Raw genomic sequence first — 24,544 nt, 5'->3', positions numbered from 1 at the left:
AATCATACTACATCATATGCGTCATAGAGTATTTTATTTTATCTTTTGTATCATATTGTGTCATATCTATAATATTGTATCTATGATATCATATTGTGTCTATCGTATCGTACAGTATCGTACAGCATCGTACAGCATCGTACAGTATTGTACAGCATCGTACAGCATCGTACAGTATCGTACAGTATTGTACAGCATCGTACAATATCGTACAGCATCGTACAGCATCGTACAGTATCGTACAGCATCGTACAGCATCGTACAGTATCGTACAGCATCGTACAGTATCGTACAGCATCGTACAGTATCGTACAGTATCGTACAGCACCGTACAGTATCGTACAGTATCGTACAGTATCGTACAGCACCGTACAGTATCGTACAGTATCGTACAGCATCGTACAGTATCGTACAGCATCGTACAGCATCATACAGTTGCGTACAGCATCGTACAGCATCGTACAGCATCATACAGCATCGTACAGTATCGTACAGCACCGTACAGTATCGTACAGTATCGTACAGCATCGTACAGCATCGTACAGCATCGTACAGTATCGTACAGCATCGTACAGTATCGTACAGCATCGTACAGCATCGTACAGTATCGTACAGCATCGTACAGCATCGTACAGCATCGTACAGCATCGTACAGTACCGTACAGCATCGTACAGCATCGTACAGCATCGTACAGCATCGTACAGTATCGTACAGTACCGTACAGCATCGTACAGCATCGTACAGTATCGTACAGCATCGTACAGCATCGTACAGTATCGTACAGTACCTTACAGTATCGTACAGCATCGTACAGCATCGTACAGCATCGTACAGTATCATACAGTACCTTACAGTATCGTACAGCATCGTACAGCATCGTACAGCATCGTACAGTATTGTACAGTACCGTACAGTATCGTACAGCATCGTACAGCATCGTACAGTATCGTACAGTATCGTACAGCATCGTACAGCATCGTACAGCATCGTACAGCACGTCGCATCAAAACATATCCCATCATATCGCACTGTCATCACATCATATTCCATCTTTTTTGCTTCATATTGTGTCACATCAAATTTCACCACGTAGCACCACACACATCGTTATGTGGAAAACCTCATCTAAACATCAAGAAAATAAATTTCTCAGAGATTTCCCTCTGAAATGCGACGTAATGAAGCGTGAAATATGAACATCTCACAGTTGTCGTCAATTACAGTCACAGTCAACGTTTGCTTAGGCGGGACACCTTTCGCTACACCCTCTGGAAGGATTTCCTGTGCGAGGTGAAGTCACTCTGAGTCAAAACAATTCATGCAAATCTGGTGTAAAGGGACACACGGATTCCTGTGGGCTCGTCTTCTGCGGGCTCCTGTGAGCAGCAGGGGCCAGATGTTCTGGAGCTCCATGTGAAGGTCGCCGGTCTAATGGCGCTGCGTGGTACTGATGGAGGGCAGATGTTCTCAGGGTGATCCGGTCCATATGGCGGCCACTCGTCCGCGAGCCTTTTCACAGCAACAGCTCTTGTAAACACGCTTTAGTTTGCTGTTCTCTCTTTTTTTTTTTTCTGCCCCTGTAAAACACGTCCTAAATCCAATCACCTAGTCTGACTAAAGGGGATGATGCTGATGAATGGGAATGTGTAGTGGTAGTAGTGACCTATAAGCCCCCGCTGAGATTACAGGCAGGCGACCGGCCCGCCGGGCCCAGCCAGGGCTCAGGGCACCAGGAAGCAGCCAGAGCTTAAAGAGGGATTGTTTGGATAGACAATGGTGTCTACCTGGTTTTAATCCCTGCTCAGAAAGAGTTCAGGGGATTGGCGGAGTTTAATAAATGAAAGTGCTCCTATAATCAGGATTTGCTAAAGTGCCCCTTTGTGTTAATCGGACATTTTTTACAGCATGGTTTTTGACATCTGCCACAGCAAGTGGTGTTAACCCCTCCATCGCCCGGCTGCATGCGGGCTGCGTTTCCACGGCAACTCAGGCTCACAGAGGCAGACGCGGAACCTGGAGCAACCGTGTGTGAACGAGACTGGACCCTTCGCCGCCTGCCGCTGCCTTGTGATGCACTTCACTGCAAACTCCTCAGATGTCACCAGTTACTTTTGTCTGAACAACTGAAGCACAGTGCAAGCATGACCAGCAAGTCAGAGACACAACATGGAGGAGAAAAGCCACCTGTAACCAGCACATCTTCACCAGATCCAGGAGATCTTTGACTCGTCACAAGCAAAGACAGGCTCTTGATTGATCACTTAGGCAGCATTGAGTCATTTTCTTTCCAGATTCTGTGTTTAGTTCTGCTTTAATATGACCAGAAATAAAAAAAAAACATATATGTGTATAAATATACATATACATGTGTGCAGTAACATCTGGAGTTTTAGTTTAGCAGTACTGTGGGTGATAAACTGGCCCATTGATCATAGTTAAAGCTTCAGGTACACGGGGAAGAAAAGGCCTCCATTATGAGATTTAAATTAAGATAAATTCTATTAATCCAGCACATTTCAAAAGAAGTAGAAGAGAACAAATGAGATAAAAGTCATAATAATGTGATATAAAGTTAAATAACTGTGAAATAAAACACTGAAATCCCCAGATTAAAAAGTCAAAACCCCGTGACATCCATCGCTGAATTCTACGGCTTTACATTTGACCATCAAGGACAACATTTCTATCTTTTTTTCCTCTCTGACTGGGGGGAAATTTGCATCCAGCTATGACGTCATGAACTGCTGCCAAACACGGCGTAATTTTTCATCTCCTCTCCTGAAAGTCTTCTGCCAAAACAAACATTTTGCTTTTATTTCTTTTTATTAAATGAAAAGTGTGCGTATTTAAAGTGAAATCCTCAGTGCAGTGAAGCGCTGGTTTGATAAGACTCTTTTTGTTACCACTAGCGGTCCTTCACTCGCTGTGGGTTCACTAAAAATGTGGAAAAGTGATCGCCTACCTGTGTTCATGCCACACCTGAAGCGAACATAGGACACGGAGGAGGACTCCAGCTGACCGCCACAGCCTCGTTAATCACTTAGCCCTGGCTAATAGAACCAGGATCTGTAATTACTTCATTGCTAAAAGAGAAAGCTGCATTTTAATGATTAAAGTCCCGCGTATCAACGGTGAAGCATAATAAAATTGTTTCAAAATCAAGGATTACAACGTTAAATCCCAGCAGGCCAGATGTGAGAAGGGGAGGGGCCGCTGCATTCTGGGGCCAGATTAGACAGAAAATCCCAGGGGGCCGCGCTGTCTTTTCGCTGCAGTTTATCGGGGCTTGTGTGGACTCGACATGCTGTAATCCCCCGATTAGCTGATATAATCACCTGTAAATACATCTTGGCCGTGGTGTTACCTTGGGCCAGCAGGCCTGCGCGGATGTTCCACATGTGTGTCGGACACTTTGTTGTCCAGGCGGATCAGATTTGACTCATCTGAACTTTCTGGGAAGCAGCGGCGGCGGCAGCAGCAGCAGACGGTGGACCCAGACAGACAGCTGTGTATGATATGTGACCTGACTGAGTTCCCAGAAAGTAAAGAGAACAGATGAAGGCAGTTTAACTCTAGATAACCCCAGATAACACAGGGCCAGACACGCCGCCGCGCTGAGGCTCAGTTTTTAGGGAGACGCTGTCGAGCCCGAGCACATTTATACATGTCAGCTTCACACATCTGTGACCTCAAACCTGCAGGATCCTGCAGGCAGCAAATCAGCTCCGCAAAAACACTCGGTTCCATGTTGAACCGAGCAGTCCCGAATCAGGATGTCTGGGAGGAATATTACGTACTGCTATTGGAGCTGTCATGAATAATTAAAAGGTTAAACTCTGTGCTGTTTTGCGACGGAGTAAAAAACAAACAAAAAACACCTCTTAATATAGTTGATTAGAAGTATCAATCATCATACATTTGTAGAAAAGTCTGTGTTTGGAAAAGGAGGAAGTACATTTATTGCAACTGTGCCTGCGCTCTGCGCCGCTACCTCCAGTCTGTTTCAGAGGGAAGTGTTGCACACGTCACGATTTTACACGTCAAACATGCTCGACGCCTCAGGAGCTGCGGCCAATGATCATTCCCGCAACTTTCCCGACCAATGCGTCAGTTCTCAAGGAAGCGAAGCCAAGTTTCACAAGTTATTTTTGACTCCTGATATCTTGAATTGATCGTCGTTTCGCTGTTATTGGGTTTCTCCTGTAGTTCAGGGTTGTGCACAAGAGTGACAAGAAGTCAGAAAAATACAAACGGGCTGATCCTCGCAGATCAAACCCGAAGCATCAGGTGCAGCTTTACGCAAAAGTGACGTAATAACCAGCTGCCCCGTGGCCGGGACCGCTTCGGTGTGACTCTTCTTCTCCTCCCCAAACATTCCTCCCGTCTTTCGCCACCTGCCGTCTGTGATTAAAAAACATGAGCTCAGCACGACCGGTTGATGTGGTTCTTTAATACGTCGTTCAGATTCAGCCCTCAAATCACTCCATTACAATGGATTAAACCATTAACCGAGGGATTGGAAAGTATTTTAGCATTTTTATTCCGTAAGACACTTTTTTAAAGTCATTCCTGAAAGAGGAAACACATGATTTTGGTTCATAGCACATTCATGCCTGGCAAGAAAAAAAAAAAAAATATTAAGACTACGTCAACAAAAATAATGTACAAATCATGGAAGCACACAATATAAACAATATCTTATATATAAAACATAGCAGGCATAATAAATATGACACATAAACAAAACTAGAAGTAAACAAAGTTAACCTATTTGGTTTAGGAAATGTTTGGAAAAAAGCTGGTGTGAATGTTAAAGTGTCTCTGGTGGTCGATGTCGTTTTTTTTTTGGTTGTTTTCTTTTGTTGTTGTTGTTTTTTTTTTTAAATCTCCTGGACAGAAACTCAAGCCAGCTCGTCAGATTCACTCGTTACAGAATATCCACCCCAAACCTTTGTTCAATCTCTTATTAATGTTGCCAGCACAAAGAAACACAAGAAATTAAAGGTGAAGAAAGGTGCTCCGACACAGGCCACGACCAAGCTCTCGCTCCGCGTGTTCGATACATTTAGGCCTCCGCGAGGAGTGTGACACACAAGCTGGGATACATACTCTCTTTTTTTTTTCTTTTTCTTTTTTTTTAGTGCAGGAAATTCCTCCAAACAGCTTTCATCACGCATATTCAGTCACCGTTTCAACTGAAACTTCTCGTTAGCTCGTCAAACAATTCAACAGTGAGGAAGGAAGTCAGAGGCTTTAAGGAGGATCTTCTTTGGAGGGACGCTTTTCAAAATCAGCAAACTGCTGGCGTCTTTGGGGGTGTTAGCGTGCTCACAGGAGGTGGGACTCAGTTTTTGGTTCAGTCAGGAAATGGAGGGCCAGGGATCATTCACACACACACACACACACACACACACACACACACACACACGCACGAGCAGACACAAACAGCAAACAATTCAAATTCGTCATGTGACTGTAAATTTCACCCCTTAGTGATTCTTCTACTTAACAAAGATAACTGTGCAATTTTAATTCTTTTTCTTTCTTTTTTTTTTCCTCTTTTGTTGAAGTAAATCAGGAGTAGCACAAGTATCAGGACGTCCTAGAGAGCGTTTTCAAGACCGGATGTCTCCGTCCGCTCTGGTAACAGAGACGGAGAGCAGGAGCAGGATTCACGCCGCTTCCTCTCCGCCGCAGAGAGGGATGAAGATGAGACCTCTGCCTGAAGGTCTCGTCGGGGGTCCACTTCAAGGTTCCAGCCCCCGTAATGCTACTTCCATTGCAAAGTGCAAGCAGTTAGTGTCTCTCTGCCCCTCCCCCTTCCACTCAAGAAATTCAGAAACCAATGCAACAGCAAAAATAAGGATCGTTATTGTTAAAATGCAAAAACGGTCAGTGTCCAAGAATAATGACGGGGAGGGAGAGGGCAGTAAGAGAGAGTGCATTTGTGTCTCAGGAAGGTCAGTCCGTCCATGCAAGACAAGAGTTCCTCAGTGTGCCCCCCCCACACGCCACTGCTCAGCTGGCTGGAGGAGTGGTTATACCTCCCTGAAGGCAGAGAGATAGAGAGAGAGAATCCAGCGTTAATACAAATTCAAACGAACGTTGAAGAAATACTCAGCTAAGACCTGCGTAATACTTCTAAACTGGTGCACACATAAACAGCTGTGTAGTATTGCATATTATACTACATTACTACTACTACTACTACTACTACTACTACTACACAATTATTCTACTCGCTGTTGCCTGGAAGAAGGAACATACAAAGTAGATCAGCTTCTACACTTAAAGAGATTCGGCACATTCAGAGAAGAAGAGCCGCTTCACTTTTTGTGTCTGCAACATTCTGAGACAAGAACAAGGAGAACAAAACAGAAAGCAAGGCAAGAGTGTGTGTGTGTGTGTGTGTGTGTGTGTGTGTGTGTGTGTGTGTGTGAGCGCTCCTCCACATATCCACCCTCATGTGCGCCTGTAACGTATAACACACTCTTAAAAATGACGCTATTGCCGTTAGCTGGTTAGCCTAGCTCTGCCCACACATACCAAGTTCCCCATTGCTCCTCCTGTTGAGGGAACCTGTTCTTCATCTATGTTGCCCACCTTTACTGCTCCCCTCCAAACTCCACGTCCACTCTATGTATCAGTCTCTGTAGTCTCCAGGTGTGCGTGATATTTGTAGTGATAGTTTTATCATGCTGGTGACTTCATTGACAGGTTTCGTTCAGTCTGAGTTGTTTTCAAAGAGTTAAATGACTGAATCTGACTTGACTTCACTGCATACGTGCATAAAAGAGTAAAAACACAAGTTGTTGGCTCTATTTTCTTTCTACTTGAGCCTTTTCCAGAATATAATGTGTTACTTAGTGAGCCTCGGAAGTGCTGGCAGCTTCACGTTGTTCTCTAACTGCTGGTCATCTCGTCATCCACCTCAACAACAACAAGGTTGATGTGTTTGACTGTGGCTAACGCCGTGCAGGACTGAAGACTTACGATGCAGTGAGTGTGGAGTTGAGGACCAGAGTGGTGCGTATCCTGTACAGCTGAGCCAGGGTCAGCTTTTTGTGCTTCTGGGCGGGTGACTTCCTCTTGCTGGGTGACGTTTCCCCTGAATCACCAGAGGCTGTTGACTCGCATTTCCTGTCTATGCAGCCAGGTGGAGCCATTTCCCCGTCTGAGCTGCCACTGTGGGACCCCTCGCCCTCCGGGGGCCCAGCAGGCACCCTGTGGCTGAACTTGGCCTCGGCCCTCCTCAGGGTGGCACACAGTTTTTCCGAGGGCTCGCTCATGCTCAGGAAGTCGTCAGACTGGTCCAGGTCACTGGAGAACAGCTCCATGTAGCTCTGGCCCAGCTCCGACAGGCTCTTGCTGTGAGCCAGTGACGACGTGTCCATGTCTCTACATTCTGATTGGTCCTGCTCCTCGGAGCTGAGCGAGTGTGTGTGGGAGGCGGGAGTTTTAGCGTGGAGGCGTTGCAGGAGGTTGTCCTCCGAGCGCGATAAGGTCAGAGACGACAGCTTCTGAAGGCAGTGGAGCCTCGGCTGCACGTGAGGTCGCCGCCGGGGTTTACACTGCTGCACCACAGACAGCTGCGATCCCAGTGAGGCAGAGTCTTCCTCCTCCTCTTCCTCCTGCTCCTCCTCCACCTCTTCCTGTTCCATTTCCTGGTTGCCCACTTCCTCCCCTTCCTCTTCCTCCTCCTCCTCCTCAGTCTCCTCTCCTTCACTTTGGCCAGGCTGTGGCTGGAGTTCTCTCAGGAGGGACTCAGGGGAGAGGGTACCGTAGGCACTGTCCATAGAGAGTGAGCGACACTGAGGGTCCAGCTCCTCGCCGTCAGGCTCCGCCTCCTGATCCTGCTCAGAATAAATACTGGCTGAGACTCTGTGCGGGCTCATGGTCTCCTGCTCCTCTGATCGTTCTGACAGGGTGGAAACGTCAGAGTCTCTATCCGTAGTTCCCTCGAGGTTCACGTTGGCTGCAGGAGACGCTGGTGGTTGTTCGCCTGCTTCATCGATGTCCATCACTGACAGCGTCTCAGTGGAGCCGTCTGATTGGCTGGAGGCAGAGATGAGGTGGATGGTTACACTCACAGAAACCAACTTTAACACAGCCTCCTCAGTTTTTAAAGCACTTTGAGACAAATACGCTCCAAGATTTCCTGCTACGAGTTACACAGGACGGCTACAACCAGCCTTATATCTGTAAGGATATTAGCTTGGCTTAGCTTAGCACCAACCAGTCACATTTGTGGTTAATGGGAGTTTTATTTGGAGCAGTGACCACACACATTCTTATTTTGGTATTTTTTTCTGGGTATTACCTTTTAAGTTTTTCCTTTGATTCCATTCAGGTCGAAACTTCATCTTCAAAAACATCTAACTACTCTTGACATGTTACCACCATGAATAAAATATTACAACCAAAACACAACTACGAGTATCAGAATTGTGTATTCAGTGGTATTTGCCATTAAGGTGTTCTAAAACCTGCTAATTTCAAAATTACACCTGCAGGGAAGCAGTTCTGTCCAGTTTCTCTCCACTTCAGCATGAACTCTGGTACCTTGAGTTCTGAGGGTCCTTGAGCCTCAAACATGGAGAACTTGTGGTGGAGTTGCTGCTCTCGTCTTCTTCCTCCTCCTCTTCCTCGACCTCCATACATCTCTTCAGACTGTTCTGCTGTCGGATGACCTCCTCGGTGCGAAGCCTCTGGAGCTGGTTCTGCAGCACAGCAACAAGAGTGCTCCTTTTCAGTTTCAATGCAACTATGAAGGGAATATTGTCCCTGAGGCTACAGATCGAATCGGACGTTAACCTGGACATTGCAGATTGCATCTATCCAGCTTCGCCCCTGGGTGGCGCTGTTGGCTTGGAAAGTGTAGGCTGCTACTGCACTCTTGAACTCGTTGAGGTAGATGAGGATGAAGGAGCCTGTAGAGACAACAAAGCCCAGTCACATTTGAGCGTCACGGCGTGAGCCTCTCAGTAGCAGGTTGTGTTTAGAGCCTTAGTTCAACCAAGTGGCTTCCTACGTCTCCCAGTGACCTACAGTTCAGTGTCTCTCCACCAGGCTGAAGTTAGAAAACACCAGCCACATTTTTGAAGCTTGAAGCTAAAGGAGGCCGACAACTTGTCTTGACTTGTTGTTAGCTGCTAGTCTCCATTAGCTTCAGGCTAAATATACGTGGCTGGTGTTCCTGCATTCTGAAGTCAACAAGAAATCATGCAGGAGGGGAAAACATCTTTGCCTGTTCAAGACAGCTAACAGTGAGTCATTGAAAATTACACTTCCAGGGGGAAGTATTGTTTTATTTTATTTTTTTTGTGGTTTTACATTCACGCAAGAACAATTTTTGTTATCCTGTGGTTGATTAGAACTCAGCTGATCAAGAATGATGTTAAACAGGTTGTAGCCTGTAAAATGGAACAACTGTGCTCTCCTGTTGTCAGCTCAGTATGTTTTCTGTTCGTCCGGAGGCTCGTCATTGGTCATTACGGACTCACCAGGGTCTTTGAGCTCCTTACAGATGACGTTGTGGATGAGGAGAGGCTGGCGGATGATCTTGACCTTCTCCACTCTCTTCACTGGCTTGGTAATTAGCAGCAGGTCAGTGAACAAGAAACAATAGACGTCCATCTGGAAGGGAAATAAGCTCACTTCAGCGTTGATAACGCCAGCTCATGACGGCTGTTTTATGAGCTATCAGAGGTGACAGTGACGCAAACGTGAAAAACCAGGTGAGACCTGTCGAGATGAAGACTCACCCTACTGTCTTTGCCCTCCTTCATCCTCAGAGCTCCCTCCAGATGCAGCTGTCGAGTCTCCTCGGGTGATATGCCTCTCATGGGAGCCATGAGGTCGAAGCGGTTGTAGTCCTTGAGGATCTGAAAGACGGCAGATCTCACATGAAGTCTGAAGAAAACTACAGAACATTTCAAAGTGTAACACTGGGGGATCCCTCACCTTCTCCACCTCCTCGCTGCTGCCCTCTACAGCCTCGTATGAGTCTATGCGGGCAGAAATGGTGGCGAGCTTCTGTTGCTCCTGACGCTGTCGCATCTGGGAGTCCACGCTGTTGATGAAGCCCTCCACAGTGGCCACCTGGAGGCAGAACAACTCAGTCACCCACAGATGTTCTAACATCAGTTTCTCACGGACACGCGGCTCGTCTGACTCATCGTACCATGCTGTTGACGATGTCCCGCGCCGACTGCTCATCCGTCTTTTTGAGAACGCTCTTCAGCAGGAGCGGATATTTAGTCAGTCTCTGATGAGGCTTTGCCAACATGTCAGCCAACTTCAGACGGTTACACTGCTTGTTGGTCTCTGCCCACTGAATCGAGGCAAACAATAACAGGAAATCAAACATTTAAGGAGCCAGAAACTTGAACGCCGCCGCACCGCAGCTCTGAGTATCGGTGTTGGTGATTCAGACGAGAAAACGCCACACTCACCGTGACGTAGGTCCTGAAGAGCTCATTGTCCCTGAGAAGCGTGCGCATGTACTCCATGCAGCCCTCCTCCTCCATGCAGTAACGGATGTAGGGCTGGAACCTGGAGCCAAACTGAACACACAAACACACACACACACATGCGTCAGAGATATTACAAACACTAACTTATTTACTGCTGCCAACAGGGCTGGGTGACGGTACTGGTGCTGCTGGCCAGAACTATGTCTACCCTGGTACTTCACTCTTTGTGTGTGCCAAAACTGTAACCTTACTACTGTTGTTATATTGTATTTCAGTTTCAAGTTAATTGGAAGCAAACTGTGGAAACGTCAACTTAAAGGGAATGTGCTCTCAGTGTCTTTCCATCGACTGGTCTGTAATGCACCTGGATTAACAGAGTAGAAGAAGAGGAGCTCGGAACTGCAGGCATTCGTTCCCGTTTAGCGGTTCAAGTTGAACTTTTCAGCAGTTCTTTGGTGCCAGCCGGTGTCGAGCACAATGACATGGAGAGAGGAGACGATTTCATCTCCCATTTTGCACATTTACTCTTTTTTTGGGAATATTTTTAGGCGAAAAACCACCTCCAGCAAGCATAAGAGTTTGTTTTTTTCTTTTTTCCCCCCAGAGTTTAGGGTTGTTTTTTTTTTTTAAGTTTTCAATTTCAATGAACTTTATCTAATGCAACAGTTTAAACAGTAAATGTGCAACAAAAGATGATGATGGAAACCTGACTAACAACCAGACTGCAACACGTAATACGCTTGACTTCCTCGCTCTGACGCCTCCTGGTACTGATGTTTGGCGCCAGCTGATTTAAGGTGAATCGGTATTTTGACGCACCGACGTAATTCGCAACGTTCAAGAACTGAATTCTTGCATTGCTGCACAGATTTCTCTTTATAGATGCAAAACAGATGCAGACAGGACTTCAGCTTTTCTACACCGTTCATGTAAACACGATGATTCAACTCGAGTGTTTGTGCCTCGCAAATGTTGTAATGTTAATGTTCTCCTGCACAGAAGGGTACCAGATGAGTCAAAAATGAATAAAACATTTGGCTAAATAATTAGAATCAACTGTTAAAAGAAAAAGACTCTTTGTAATGCTTTTGTTTTTTTCATTTGTTGAAAGAAAGTTAAGTTTTAGCATGTGGTTAAATTAACTTAAATTCAGTTTGACATGGTGAGAAGGGGATAAAAACCCCGTCTGGTGTCCAAGACTTATTTCCATGATGGTCTTGGATGAAAAGAACATGTGCTTGTGTCTGCATACACACAGATTCATGAGTCCTGTGCAGAAAACAAACCCAGCTACTGAGAGATGAATAGAGAAGTTAAATAATCTCAACTTCATCACTTTGTCTTTTTTCAAAATGAGCGGAAGTGGGGTAAATGTATGAAGCTGTAGATTTCAGAGTATTTTTTCAGTATTTTTCCTTTTGTCTGTTTAGTCTGTTTAAGGGCTTTGTCTGAGGAGGGTTGAATCAAGGGCAGTTTGACTTGGTTGTAGTTTTTAGCCTCAACCGAGGTGGCAGATGAGGACCTGCAAACACGGAGCAGTATTTTCACATCCGTGGCTCTCGTCTTTAGAGGTCATGGCGTCACTAAAACTGACCGTCCGGAAGCCCTGGTGCAGCTCGGTGGGGTCCAGCAGAGCCCGGGCCTGCCTGGCCTTATCCAGGACCGGCAGCATGACCTGGTTCCAGAGGGAAGTGTGTAGCCGGACGATCTCCTGGATGTTACTGAACAGCTTGGGGGGCTCCACCTCGGTCAGGAGACCACTGTCCTGCAGGTTCAGCAGCCCACACAGGAACAGCTGGAAGAAGTGACAGCAAAGATTATGAGCGTCAACATTTTACAAACATTTGCCTTCCTCAGCGCGCATCACCCTGGACGGTGATCAAGTCTGTGTTCTATTGCTGAACCTTATCTGGGGTCCATTGTGTGTTCATCTGAGAGAGTACAAAGGCTGCGTCGTCTTACACAACAGTGGATGAGTCTGATCTCCCCACCTGCGTGTCAGCAGGATGTCAGAGACGTGTTTGCACTTACATCGGTGATGACTCGCAGTTTCTTTATGTAGGTGGCCTCCGTGTGCAGCAGCTCCCATATTGCTTCCTGCTGGTGAAACTGCCTTCTCGTCAAAGTCTGCGCGCACACACACGCACGCACACACACGCACACACACACACACACACACACACACACACACACACACACAAGCTGATCAAGTAACTGGAGGTAGACAAACACCTTCATGACATTAACAGCATGAGCATAATCTTCTTGGCAGTTTAAGAATGACATATATCTCTGTAGAATCTGTTAAACATTGACCAGGTGTTAATAAAATCATCTGTCTGTCAGGGTGGAGGGGAGGTAGCTGCTCGCTGGATAATGTTACATAATGTTGCATAACACAAGAGCCCAGCCATAAATCCTCCCGTCATGAAGATTATAGAGTTTTATTCTCATTCGCAGGCTGGAGTTTCTGGAGCTGCTGAACTGGACCTGATTTTACTGACAGGGGTCAAAATTTGTTATACTTTATTTGGATTACATCATTTAAAAAAAAAAAAGTTTTGGTGTATTTCTGTGGTTAATCTCCCACATGAAACTATGTGATGCCACTATATCTGCAGTAAATACTGAGATGGATTCATAATGGATAACCAGAAAGCCAGTAGGGTAGAAATGTCAGGGTTTGACATCAACCGAGGCCCAGAAAGTCCCACTGCTGCTTCCAAATATGCCCCGTCGACGTTCCCCTGCGGCCACTTTAGCATCACATCGTCACAGTTCCACAACGTCACGGTTCCTCGGCACGTTTTGGCTCAACGTTAAACAAATGCAATAAATACTACGGCGACAACATTTGATTGTTGGTGATTCGAGCAACCAAAAATGGGCTTTGCTCAATGCTCCAAAAAAATATCAGCATCCAATCTTGAATGTTTATGGAGGCATTACAGTTGTAATTACTCAGTACGGAGGTCACCCAATTTACTGTAACACCGGAGCCTTGACTGGAATGAAGCCGGGGTTTTTCAGGCGGTGCTAACGTCTGTCAGATGCTCACCAAAAACCCAAAGACCAATGTCAGGATACAGCATCTTCTGGTTACACTAGAGGCATGAGTGGATTGCCAGCTGTCACATGGATTGTGTAACTAACTGCCAGTAAACGAGAGACTGTCTCAGGTGCGCAATGACATGGCTCCTAATTCGTCACGTCCACGTTAGCAGGTGGAGGTTAGCGGTCTCGTGCTTCCCTGTGTTTGGCAAAGGCATGAAGAATTCCTGCCAGCCGTGCGATAACAACGTGCTGTGTAAGCATCCTTCTGGGAAGGCTGGCTGGCTGGCAAGTGTGTCAAATATGAAGGAGAAGGAAGAGAAAGTCAGGCGCATAGCGGGAAGCAAGGCGCTGACCTGCTGGTCAGTCATTTTTACCAACCCATGTCTGTTCGAGTCAGGTTTGATCAAGTATGAACAGGCAGCAGGTGGGTGACTTTTCCTTTTCTTATTCACCCATTTCAAATTTCCCCTTGATACGGTGACGTATTCGGCAAAAGGTGCTTTTGTAACAAGCTGGTGCTCCGAACCAAACGGGGGCAGCACCCACTCCCACTGTACAGCTGCTGCAGCAACCAGATACTTTTGTAGGCTAACCTGGAGGTTAGCATCGCCACGAGTTCCCTCAACCAAGAGCCAGTGGGATTTAAAAAATTTTTTTTTTTTTACAGCTGAGGTTGGAATATTACAGAATATTACTGATTTATTCCTTAGGAAAAAAATCTTTAAAATATCTTACGCGTGGTTTAACCACAGACGTTATCTCAGGCATTTAACAACAACAACAAAAAAATCCTCCTGACTTTGAGACGAGGAGGCTGGACGTTCAACACTGCTGAATTATGAGCAGGTCCAGGTTGCCTGCAGCAGCATACCAGAGAGAGGAGGAAGCCATCATTCCTTCATGCTTCAGCATCTCCTCTTTACACAAGTTTTAACTCCACTGTCCATCAACCCCCGAGTTGTTTTAGTGAATATTCTTTGATTTTTAACTTGAAATCATTGCAATTCTTCCTCATTAATGTGTCAAATCCTTCACATTTTTGTTTTTATTTTAATTTACAATGCCAGTGTGAGTAAGTTGTGTGTGTGTGTGTGTGTGTGTGTGTGTGTGTGTGTGTGTGTGTGTGTGTGTGTGTGTGTGTGTGTGTGTGTGTGTGTGTGTGTGTTCTCTACCTCTGAGTTGTCCAGCAGCGTCTGCCAACTGTCCTCCAGAGCCAGGTTGGGCTCGTCTTCCTCCTCCTCCTCCTCCTCCCAGGAGTCCTGGTGGAAGGAGAGCTGCCGCGGCACCTTTGGCAGGCCGAAAATCGTGTAGGAGTGCAGCTTGCTCTGGAGTTGCTCCAGACGGTCCACCTCCTGTAATGAGACCGGAGCGATTTTGTTAAAAAAAAACAGCCCTAATTAGTTTGAACAAGGTTAATGTCAGGACGGAGAGAAAAGATGTGAAAGTAAGTGCCCATGCCTGCCTTTTGTGTGACAGTTTATTGTTTGATTTGGACTGTAAGTAAACATGGAAGCAGGCATTAGCATATAAATCCTGTCCTGAGTGGCACCTTAATTCTTAAATCCAACAGTAGCTGCTATTCAGGCTTTTCTCTGGGCTGACAGGCTTTATGTAGTTATGAAAATGAGCTCTGTGCATTGAGACCACGCAGACAAAGGAGGAGAGGCCAAGAGATGCACAGGGAGGAGGAGGACGAGCGCTTCAGAAACCCTTCAGATCCGTGCTCATTGATACCACGTTGGTGACTTCCACAGAAACAACACACAAGGGTTCGGAAAGCAGCGCTCTTTTCCTCTGACAAGGGCCTGGCAGGCCAAATGTAGAGGGTGCAAGAGGTCCAGGCCCGGGTGGAAGATCTCTGGCCCTGAAGGGGTTAAAGGGGCCGAGCAGGATGAACAGAGATGAGCCCGGCTCTGACAGATGAGTGACAGATAGGGCTTCTATCTGACATCTGCCACCATGCAGGACGTGACCTCAGGAGGACGGAGACAATGGGAGCGCGTGTGTGCTCATGTGTGGGCGTGTGCTGCCTCGTCTCTACCAGCACTCATTACCGTTGTTTAAAACTTTGATAGAGCTGTTATGCTTCTTTTTTTGTGTGCGTTTTTATAACAGCAAGAGAAATGTTGAGCATATCAGACTTTTTTTTCTTTCTTTTTTTTTTTTAAACCCTCCTCCCATTTCCAGAGCTGCTGGGAGGAAAAATACATGAGCCAACGAGTCAGGAGACTTCTGAAGGGAAATTACCTCACCGGGACTCCTGGGATATGGTGTTCTGACCCTCCTCCCACTGCCACTTGCTACTGTTTTATTAATGACTTCTCAATATGTCTGGCCAGTAAATCTACCCTACAGTTTCTGTTGTACAATGAAGGGAAAATGCAGTTTTTCATGGATCAGATCCTTGGTCACAGCGGGCCTCCTTTTCATGCAGAAATTTATTCTTGCACATATTTTTAGCCATTAATTCAGTCTCAGAGACAGGAAGCAAAGCCTGATGGCTATTTGTAAGTCCTCCTGACATCCATTGTGTTTCTCCTGTAACGAGCAAACACCCAGGCTCGCTTTACTAGACTTGGACTTTACCGTTACAAGAGGTACACAATAGATGCCAGGAGCGAGGGGTTAGAAATAGCCAACAGGCTTTGTTCCTACCTGTGAGACTAAATGGAGGGCTAAAAATGTCCAACCATGAGTAAGAACTGCTCAACATTGTTCACCTATTTAACAGCATGTGCCAAAAAAAAAAAAGAGTCAACTTCTTTGTATCTTTAGAACAGAATCTGATCGCTTTAAACCGACAATATCATGACATCTGCCTGTCAATCAATCATGTGTCTGTGGCTCTTTGCCCCTCAGACGCTGTTTTCTTTCCCCAGAAATCCAGGGGTCACAGGCCTGCTGGCTCAAACTGGTTTGTTCCAAGGAGACACACGGCCTTTCACCTGTTTCAGTAACCTCTGTGTGTGTGTGTGTGTGTGTGTGTGTGTGTGTGTGTCTCTCTCTCTCTCCTGGATGGATACCAACGCATCCGTTCACCGTCAGGACCTTGCCTAACGTTATGACCCACCCTGGATACTCCCACTCTTCAGTGCTCCCATCAAATCCCCCTGTGTTTCAGCTCCCAAACAGATGCCAGTGATGAGCGTTACCTTGCCGAAGGCCCCAGCTCCAGCGTTGGAGCTGAAGAAGCCGCTGAAGCGACTGGCAGCGCGGTTCTTCCAGCTGTCAGGCCCGGCACCCACGCTGGGCAGCGAGCCGCCGATCTGTGCCAAAGAGTCCGGGGTCGGAATATTCGTCTCCCCCAGGAACTCAGTCATGTTCTTCCTCCGTCGCGCCTGACCCTGCGAGGCACAGAGGACATTTATTCAGCAAACAGAAAATGAAAGGGGACACAGTGACAGGAGGGATTTTCTCTGTGTCAAGTGGACAGAAAAAAAAAGTTTCCAGTGCGACGTATGTAAGAGGAAAGAGAAATACACAAAGACAGGATAAACAGGAAATCATCGGGGGGAATTCAGCGTGGGGGATGACATCAGTGGGACAATTACATCGATCCTGATGGCCAGACACAAACAGGAGCGGGAAGGACTGCCACTTCCTCGCGCTGAATGCTTATTACATCACAGGCAGCGGGCAGGCGGGAGGTTGTTCCACAAGAACAGACGTCCCGAGTCTGGCCATTGTTCCCCCTCCATTGTTACCCTGTCAGCAGGCCCAGCCGCGCACCCTCACTCCTGCCATCGCCGGCCACTTTACGAGCACCAGCAAAGCAAACAAACAGGGGCCACCTCAGTATCGGAGGAAGCAGTTGTTTTTACCGTTGTAGTGTCAGTGCTGAGGAATCTGCCGGTGGGGGGTCACTGAGGGTCCCGCCACTGACCCCCCTTCTTCAAACGCAGCATTCCTGGATACTGACACTGTTGCTGACCGACAATTCCAACCAAATTCTTTTACTGACACCTCACACGCACACGCACACACACACGCACACACACACAACCAGCCAAACACTTACATATGAAGCGGAAGGACGGCGAGCGTATCACTGCATCAACGAACGGACCGATCCAACAAATGTGTGCAAAGCAGCCATCAGGACACTCTTGATAAAGCCTTGTCAACGTATGCAGGGTGTGTGACATGTTTGTATGAGAAATAAACTATAAGAAATACCATGCTTCACTCTGGTGGTACCGTGTTGTTCTAAAGAACGACCTCCCTGGAACACGAAGGAAGACGGAGAGCCTGCAACGAGCTGAATAAACAGAAATCAAACCCCCCCCCCCCCCGTTTTTTTTTTCCCCTCCAAAGGATCCCGACAACAAAACTGATGTCACCGCCTGTAGAAATGCTGGCTTTGAAAAAATAGAAAGTGAAAGACATAAAAGGAAATGTAACGAAGAACAAGGGACTTTTTGGTGGACTACAGGGGTCAGCTGGATGCAGGTGTTAGGAAGTGGAGGGTCTGCGAGGTCAAACGTCCAAAGATAGAAAACTGAACCCGGTTAGTTTTGATTCATCTGAAAAGCAGAGGATGGCACTGAGAGGAGAGCTCAGCTCTCAGGGCTGCGACGAAGGGCCGTCTCCTAATCAATCTGCTGATTATTGTTTACGACTTGAATCGTTTAGTAAAATCAAAAAATTCTGAAAATTTTCCAGAGTCAAACGTAAACCCCCCCTACAGAACGGAATCAAATCTTTACATCCATGGGTCCAGAACAAAAAAATTAACAGGTTAAATAATTCATTTTCAATTGATGGCCTCATTGTGAAGCGTACGACCAAACGTGTGACATACTGGAGTTTTGCTGGTTTCCAAATGTTTGCCGCTGCAACCAGCTGTTGAATAACCCAAAGAAAATTAACCCGGCAGATTAATTGGGATTTTTTTTGGGAAAAAAAAGGTGTCTCAAATTAAAGAATCTGCTGATTTCGTTTGCCTGCAGTAAAATACAGTATATTGATTTGGGGGGGGGGGGGGTTCACACAGGTTAAAGCAAAACAAGCAGGAATTTGATGACGTCCCCTTGAGCTTTGGAACATTGGGACACTTTAGTTTTAGAGACCAAACAGTTAGATAATTAGGGAGAGAATCGGCAGATTAACCAATAATTGAAGCTATCATTGGCTGCTGATCAAATCAGCTCACGCGAGCGCGAAGGTGTCGGCCAAACATCTGTAAAAACATCTGGAATATTTATAAAATCGCTAACAAGGAGCTAGTTTCTCGGAAACAGCAACAAGACCAGCAAGTTGAAATTGAAATTCGCCAGCTTCCCAGTAAATTCTCAGCACTCACCATCGAAGCCAGCGGCATGTCAAAGGTAACAAAAACCATCCTAATCCCTCAGTCGGATTCATGGATCGCAGCCCATCCAGGGGCCAGCTGCCGCGCGCTCTCAACTTCTAACCTCCTCTCTCCTCACACGCCCTACGTCAAACATCCAGAGTCAAAAACACTCGCGCCGAACTTCATTCAGTCTTGAAAACGTCCGACGGACAGGATCCTGACAGGGTCGCTCATCAAACGCAGCGTCCTGCCGCGCGTGAACACGGTTTCTCTTTGAACAGCCTCGTATCGCCGTCCTGTCCTGCTGTCCAAACATTGGTCGCTGAAACCTCCTCACTGAGGAGACCAGCCTGCTTGCATTTCATATGGACACTGGCCTGAAGTCATAGCAACCAGGAGGATCCTGCCTCATTGTGTTGGGCAGGAAAAAGGAGGCAGGGCCGCAGGAAATAAGGGGTGGGGGGGGGGAGGGTGATGTGAATATTTGGAGGTGGAGTCAGGGTGACAGCTTGTCGGGGCTCCCTGGATCAAACACACATCCTGGTGCTTGTGGAGATGCCAAAGTCTCTTTGAGTTGGTAGAAATACACCCCTGCCATGCTGCCCAGGAGAGAGCAAAGGGCCACCAGACGGATGAGAGGGTTTCGTTCTTTACTGGGGGGGGGGGGGGGGTTCTCCGGGAGTCCAACACAAGGAACCTGACGCACCGATGTGACCGTTAAATATGTCATTTTAACGCCAAAGTTGGAAGAAATAAAATCCAAATTTTAATCGGAAAAAAAAAGCCTCGCCTTTTCAAAATCTGGCAACACGAACCGTACAGCTGAGTGAGGCTACCCGAGATTCCTGGCGTTTAAACACTTGTGAGGCCAAACATCTCCCGCTGGAGCTGAATCACTTCAGGTTGGGGGTCTGTGGCTTATTCAGGGTCAACCTGAGGGTCCTGGAGATGAAAAAGATTAACAAGTTGTGTTTTCTGTTATCGTCCATCATTGCTTGGAGACCGGTGAACAATGCCACGCTAGCTCGCCAAAACAAGAGGAGGAAGGAATGCCCCAATAACGACCACACAGGAAACTCCCTTTGTTTACTTGCTTGTTTCAGCACATTTAATAGGCTGGTTATGACTACTAGATAAGCACGCACGCACGCACGCACACACACACAGAGCAGGAGAAGTCTGAATATTTGTGCAGATAAAGCAAACAGAAACTGTTTAGCTGTTCATCTGTTTCCATTCTGATACGCTGAGATGTTTTATTTCACTATAAATGAAATGAAATGAAAACTGGATATTTTTCAGCTCTGATTTCTTAAAGAAACTAAAAAAAAAAAAAATCCATTTGAAGGCAGTTGGAAAAATTCTGACGGCTCTTTTATTTCCCGGGCCGATTCTGACGTTTCATGGGATGAAAACTTGTAAAAAAACATGTTGATTCTAGAACTGAATGATACAGGATCGTTTCAGCCATGCTTAGATTATACTGACTGATATCAGCCCTTATTCTTCTGCAGTTTGCCCTGAAGTCATGTGTTTCTGGCTCCTCCACTCCTGCACGTCCCCTCAATCTGATCCCAGGGCTTCCGTCCTTCACCCACAACTTTCTGATGTGACATTTTGAATCGGCTGTGCGACACAAATGGATGATAAAAACAGACACGATTTAAGCAAGTGCAGCTTCAGTTAACAGCTCAGCCCAGCACACTATGTTTCGAAAGGTGCACCTGTGTAAACCTGTCAGTCCGGGCGGGGGGCAGCGAGGTGCCCTGGCCCTCTTTGTTACGGCGCAGAGGGAGCTACTGTTGTGGGTTTAGTGGGGAGCAGTCTGGTTAATGATATCAAGCCTCAGCCTGCGGTCTTATCTAATCACAGTGGTTTGTGGCATTAACCTTGGCCTGGAAAAAAGGAGAAAATCTTTAGGGGTGGGGGGTGCGGGTGGGGTGGACTGTATTGAAATAAGCATGACAGCAACCCCCTGCTGCTGCCTTCATGTTAGTCACCTGATAACAACCCCCCTTGATCAGGTGGGTTGATTAACGACGGAAAAACAGCGTGACCTTCCTGAAGGTTTGCGTACGCCCGCCCCCCCACACATACACATATATACACAGCACGTGTGTACAACCAGGAAACAGCAAATAAGGAAAAAAAAAAACCTCCCGCCAGTCAACACACGTTTCAAGGCCACTTCAGTCCGCCAACTTTGTTTCAATAATCAGGACGAACAGCAACACAAACAGAAACGCTCAGGCGGAGGTGCCTGATGAAAGTTGTGGAAACAATGGTGACCCTCACCACTGCAGCCGCGACTGTAATGAGATCCCAGCCACGATCGCCCTCTCAGCCTCCAAATAAACAATCACACGCAAGAGAAGAAAGGTCTGATGTTTCCGCTGAGAAGATTCCCAAACAAGCAGCCTGAACTGGGATCACGTCCATGAATCAAACTCAAAGATACCCGGGCTGGTGGCAAGCGGCGCAGGAAACCTCTCACCTGACAGTCACTTGTTGATTTGGTGTCAGGAGGAGGCGACTCGGGAATCTCCGAGTCCACGTGCAGCAGGTCCCAGCTGCGCCAGGATGAAAGACGACTGAATCGCACCATTTTCCCGAAGAAGAAAATAAAATCCCCTCAGAGAAAAAAAAAGAAAAGTTGGAAAAAGGCGCAAGACTATTCCTGAGAGTCAGGGAGCCTCCATTTCCCAGAGGTCACCACTCAAGTGCAGGGCAGAGTGAAGCATCGTTCAGGCTTTCTAGCTCCCTCTGCTACCTGATCCTGCAGATACACTCCACTGAAGGCCAACGAACACACACACACACACACACACACACACACGCACACAGTAATCGTAAAGGTGTGTTCATCCTACAGTCTCCACCTTCAGGCATCAGGGCAGCTCTTTTGTCTCTCTGCACACCTCCTTCTCTTTCCAAGCTGGCTCCTCCCACAGCATGTGAAGACTGAACAACAGTTTGCCCCCCCCCCCCCCACACACACACACACACAAACACACACACACACACACACACACACAACAACCTAATTAGGAGGGTGACTTGTGTGTTCATTTTAAACATTTCTGATGTTCTGGAGCATAAAATGAAACCAATGAACCCAAACCATCACCAGTAAGAAGAAATGTACAGAATTATACCAAAAAAGTACTTACATTTACCAGCTCTGTGCAGTACATTGTGGTAAAACTACATGTAAACATTCTCAGAAACTGACTAACATCTTGACTCTTAAGGAACTTGGACAGTGAAAAAGTAAGTTTTGTCCTCTGAACCTTCGTATCACATCCCCGCAGGAAGAGAACGCAGGTTTCCAGCTGACATTAATATTAACGCCCCAGCTCTCACCACCACTGACACTCCTCTGCTGTATGGAGCGTCTCTCGTCTCACTTGGTTATTGACTCAATTATTAGCCCTCTTGAACGCTCCTCAGAACAAAAGCAGCCACGAGCGCCCGTTTGACTCGCTGCTGATTCAGCCATTGTTATTCTAAGCGACTCTGCTCTGACGGACAATCGTCTCCATTGTGACGCGTCAGATCGTCAGACAAGTGGTGGCTGTGGAGTGCGAACCAGAGAGACCATCTCCTCTGTTGTGCAAGAGAGTCAATTACCATCCCCGCTGGTGCACAGTTTGAGGCGGCCGGATTCAGCGGCGTGAATACAGTGTCACTACAGCGGCAGACGTGAGAGAACGCAAGCTCTGTTCCTGCCTCAGTGTGCTAACATTTCACTGTTCCACTCCCGTCACAGCTGAAGCGTTGGCTGACGGCGTCGCGGCAGTCGTCAGCCCTGAGGGGTTTTCCGGGCTTTTGTCAGCGTCAGTGTTTCCCCAGCACACAGTCCTTGTCTATTATGAAACAACGCTATCTACCTGTGCGTCTGTCTATGACATAACAAAAGCCTTCCATCCCCGAGGCAAAGACCGACAGGTCAGTGCGGATGTCATCTAGCAGCGCCGCCGCTGTCTGCCATTAGGGACTCATTTCTAAACTTTGTGTCAAGTGGATAAATCGAGTGAATTGTGTGTGTGTGTGTGTGTGGGGGGGGGGGGGGGGACTCCCACGATTCTTGTCTGAAAACCTCGTTTCAGTTTCAGTTTCCCATCTGGCAGCGCATCCTCATGTCTGAGAGGCGGCAGCTGGATTATCTTTGCCATTTTCACCTTGAACAGACAGAAACTATGAATCAGAGTTGAAATATCAAATATATTTCTGTTGATCAATCAATCAATCAGCTGACCGATCGTTTAATCTTTACATGAAACTATGAAGAAGCAGGAATGTTGAGCCAACACTGATGATAGTTAGTACACAATACTAGTTAGTACACAATACTAGTTAGTAGAACATGGAGGCTTAAACAGGGCCTGATGACGTTTGAAACGCTTAGATTTGACAAATGAGTTTCATGTAGCTCTGAAAAAAAGTATTCAGTATTTAATCTATTATTTTATCTTTTCTATATTTATAGAAAAATGTGTTTAGAGGAAAAAACTACGGAAATAAAATAATGACAGTACGCAACGGCCCTCGTGGTTACATGGTCGGCTCTGATCCTCCGACTGCTTTGAGCGTGACCCAGCCCCTTCTTTATCATATGTGGATCCAGTTGGTTCGATCACTTCTGGATTTTCTGGATGAAATTAAAGATTACATGATTTATCCACATCAGGTTAGTAGAGGGCTACGAGAGACTAGAGTTTAATCTGCATTATGGGAACGTTTTGAGAGGGAAAATAAAACGCAAGATGGCTTTAAGCGCTTTTATACGGTAACAAAGATTCACTAACTAACCACAGGCTGAAACTACTACTTTTGAGATGGAGCTCTGGAATTCCGTGAGCTCTTCTCTCATCGTGGGAGGCCTGACACACGCGTGGGGGATCCATCACTGACACCAACTCCCTGGTGGAAAACATCCACCTGCCACCTGCAACCTGACCCCAGTCGCTAATTTGCAATGTCTGCATCAAATGCTGCAGGTCGGCAGACTTTACCCCGTTTTATGAGTTCATTGACAGTGGCTGGGGCGCGACAGACCAGCAGCGTTGGCGTGGTGCTTCCACTGTGCTATGGCAACGTGGGTGTTTATAAAAAGCCGTAACTGTGAAGAGGGCGAGGAGCAGTCCGTGCTTACTGGAAATCACAATGCCTTTATGACAACTGTAAAACTTGCAGTTTCTCTTCTCAAGGAAAGGTGAGCCAGAGCCTGCAGCACATTCAACAGAAGTTCCCGTGATTCAGGCACAGCAGTGTCACAATTCTGACCTGTCCCTCATGTGTTCGATCTTGTTTCGCTCTAATCTGAGGCGCTCCAGCGACACCAATGGAGCGACAACATCCTGAGCCCAGACCCCGGGGATCAATTACATCAACTCAGCACACGGGTCAAATGAGTCACGGATATAAGTGTAGCACCAGGGCAAGGAAGACAGCTGTGACATGCTTTCTGTCAGAGCCTGAGTGGGCGGTTTTCCCCGGAGACAGAAGTGGCGAAGGCTGGAGAATGTGCTTGGCATGTATGGCGGACACAGTTTCTCTGCGTACTTTTGTATGTAAACGGAAGCAGTGTTGGACACTTGAAAATTTTTTTAAAAAGAAACGAATTTGATAGATGAAAGCGTTTAAAAGGTTTTAAAATCTATTCAACAAAGGCTAAAATCTTTATATATATATATATATATATAGATAGATAAAGCTAGC

At 46.7% G+C, this 24,544-nt stretch overlaps 1 protein-coding gene across 10 annotated transcripts in view; it reads right to left on the bottom strand.

The window, feature by feature from the left end:
- Positions 1–5,497: 5,497 nt before the first annotated feature.
- The window catches only part of plekhg5b (pleckstrin homology domain containing, family G (with RhoGef domain) member 5b), a 76,279-nt gene continuing 57,232 nt past the window's right edge, over positions 5,498–24,544 (bottom strand). For all 10 annotated transcript variants that reach the window (XM_086213156.1, XM_086213153.1, XM_086213155.1 and 7 more), the window contains 13 exons: positions 16,683–16,874; positions 14,703–14,882; positions 12,508–12,603; positions 12,071–12,271; positions 10,456–10,566; positions 10,185–10,334; positions 9,965–10,102; positions 9,766–9,885; positions 9,505–9,637; positions 8,816–8,931; positions 8,564–8,721; positions 6,995–8,056; positions 5,498–6,049 (listed from right to left, as the gene is read on the bottom strand). In XM_086213156.1, coding sequence (XP_086069282.1) covers positions 6,040–6,049; positions 6,995–8,056; positions 8,564–8,721; positions 8,816–8,931; positions 9,505–9,637; positions 9,766–9,885; positions 9,965–10,102; positions 10,185–10,334; positions 10,456–10,566; positions 12,071–12,271; positions 12,508–12,603; positions 14,703–14,882; positions 16,683–16,874 — 2,667 coding nt within the window. In that variant the 3' untranslated portion in view covers positions 5,498–6,039. The remainder of the gene's footprint in view (positions 6,050–6,994; positions 8,057–8,563; positions 8,722–8,815; positions 8,932–9,504; positions 9,638–9,765; positions 9,886–9,964; positions 10,103–10,184; positions 10,335–10,455; positions 10,567–12,070; positions 12,272–12,507; positions 12,604–14,702; positions 14,883–16,682; positions 16,875–24,544) is intronic.

This window comes from Aulostomus chinensis, chromosome 9 (genome assembly GCF_037954235.1).
Source record: "Aulostomus chinensis isolate RoL2024-O1b breed Wild chromosome 9, RoL_Achi_v1.0, whole genome shotgun sequence".
In the NCBI taxonomy this organism is placed as follows: domain Eukaryota; kingdom Metazoa; phylum Chordata; class Actinopteri; order Syngnathiformes; family Aulostomidae; genus Aulostomus; species Aulostomus chinensis.
The sequence above is the reverse complement of the archived record's forward strand: the minus strand, read 5'-3'. Positions and strand labels throughout refer to the sequence as shown.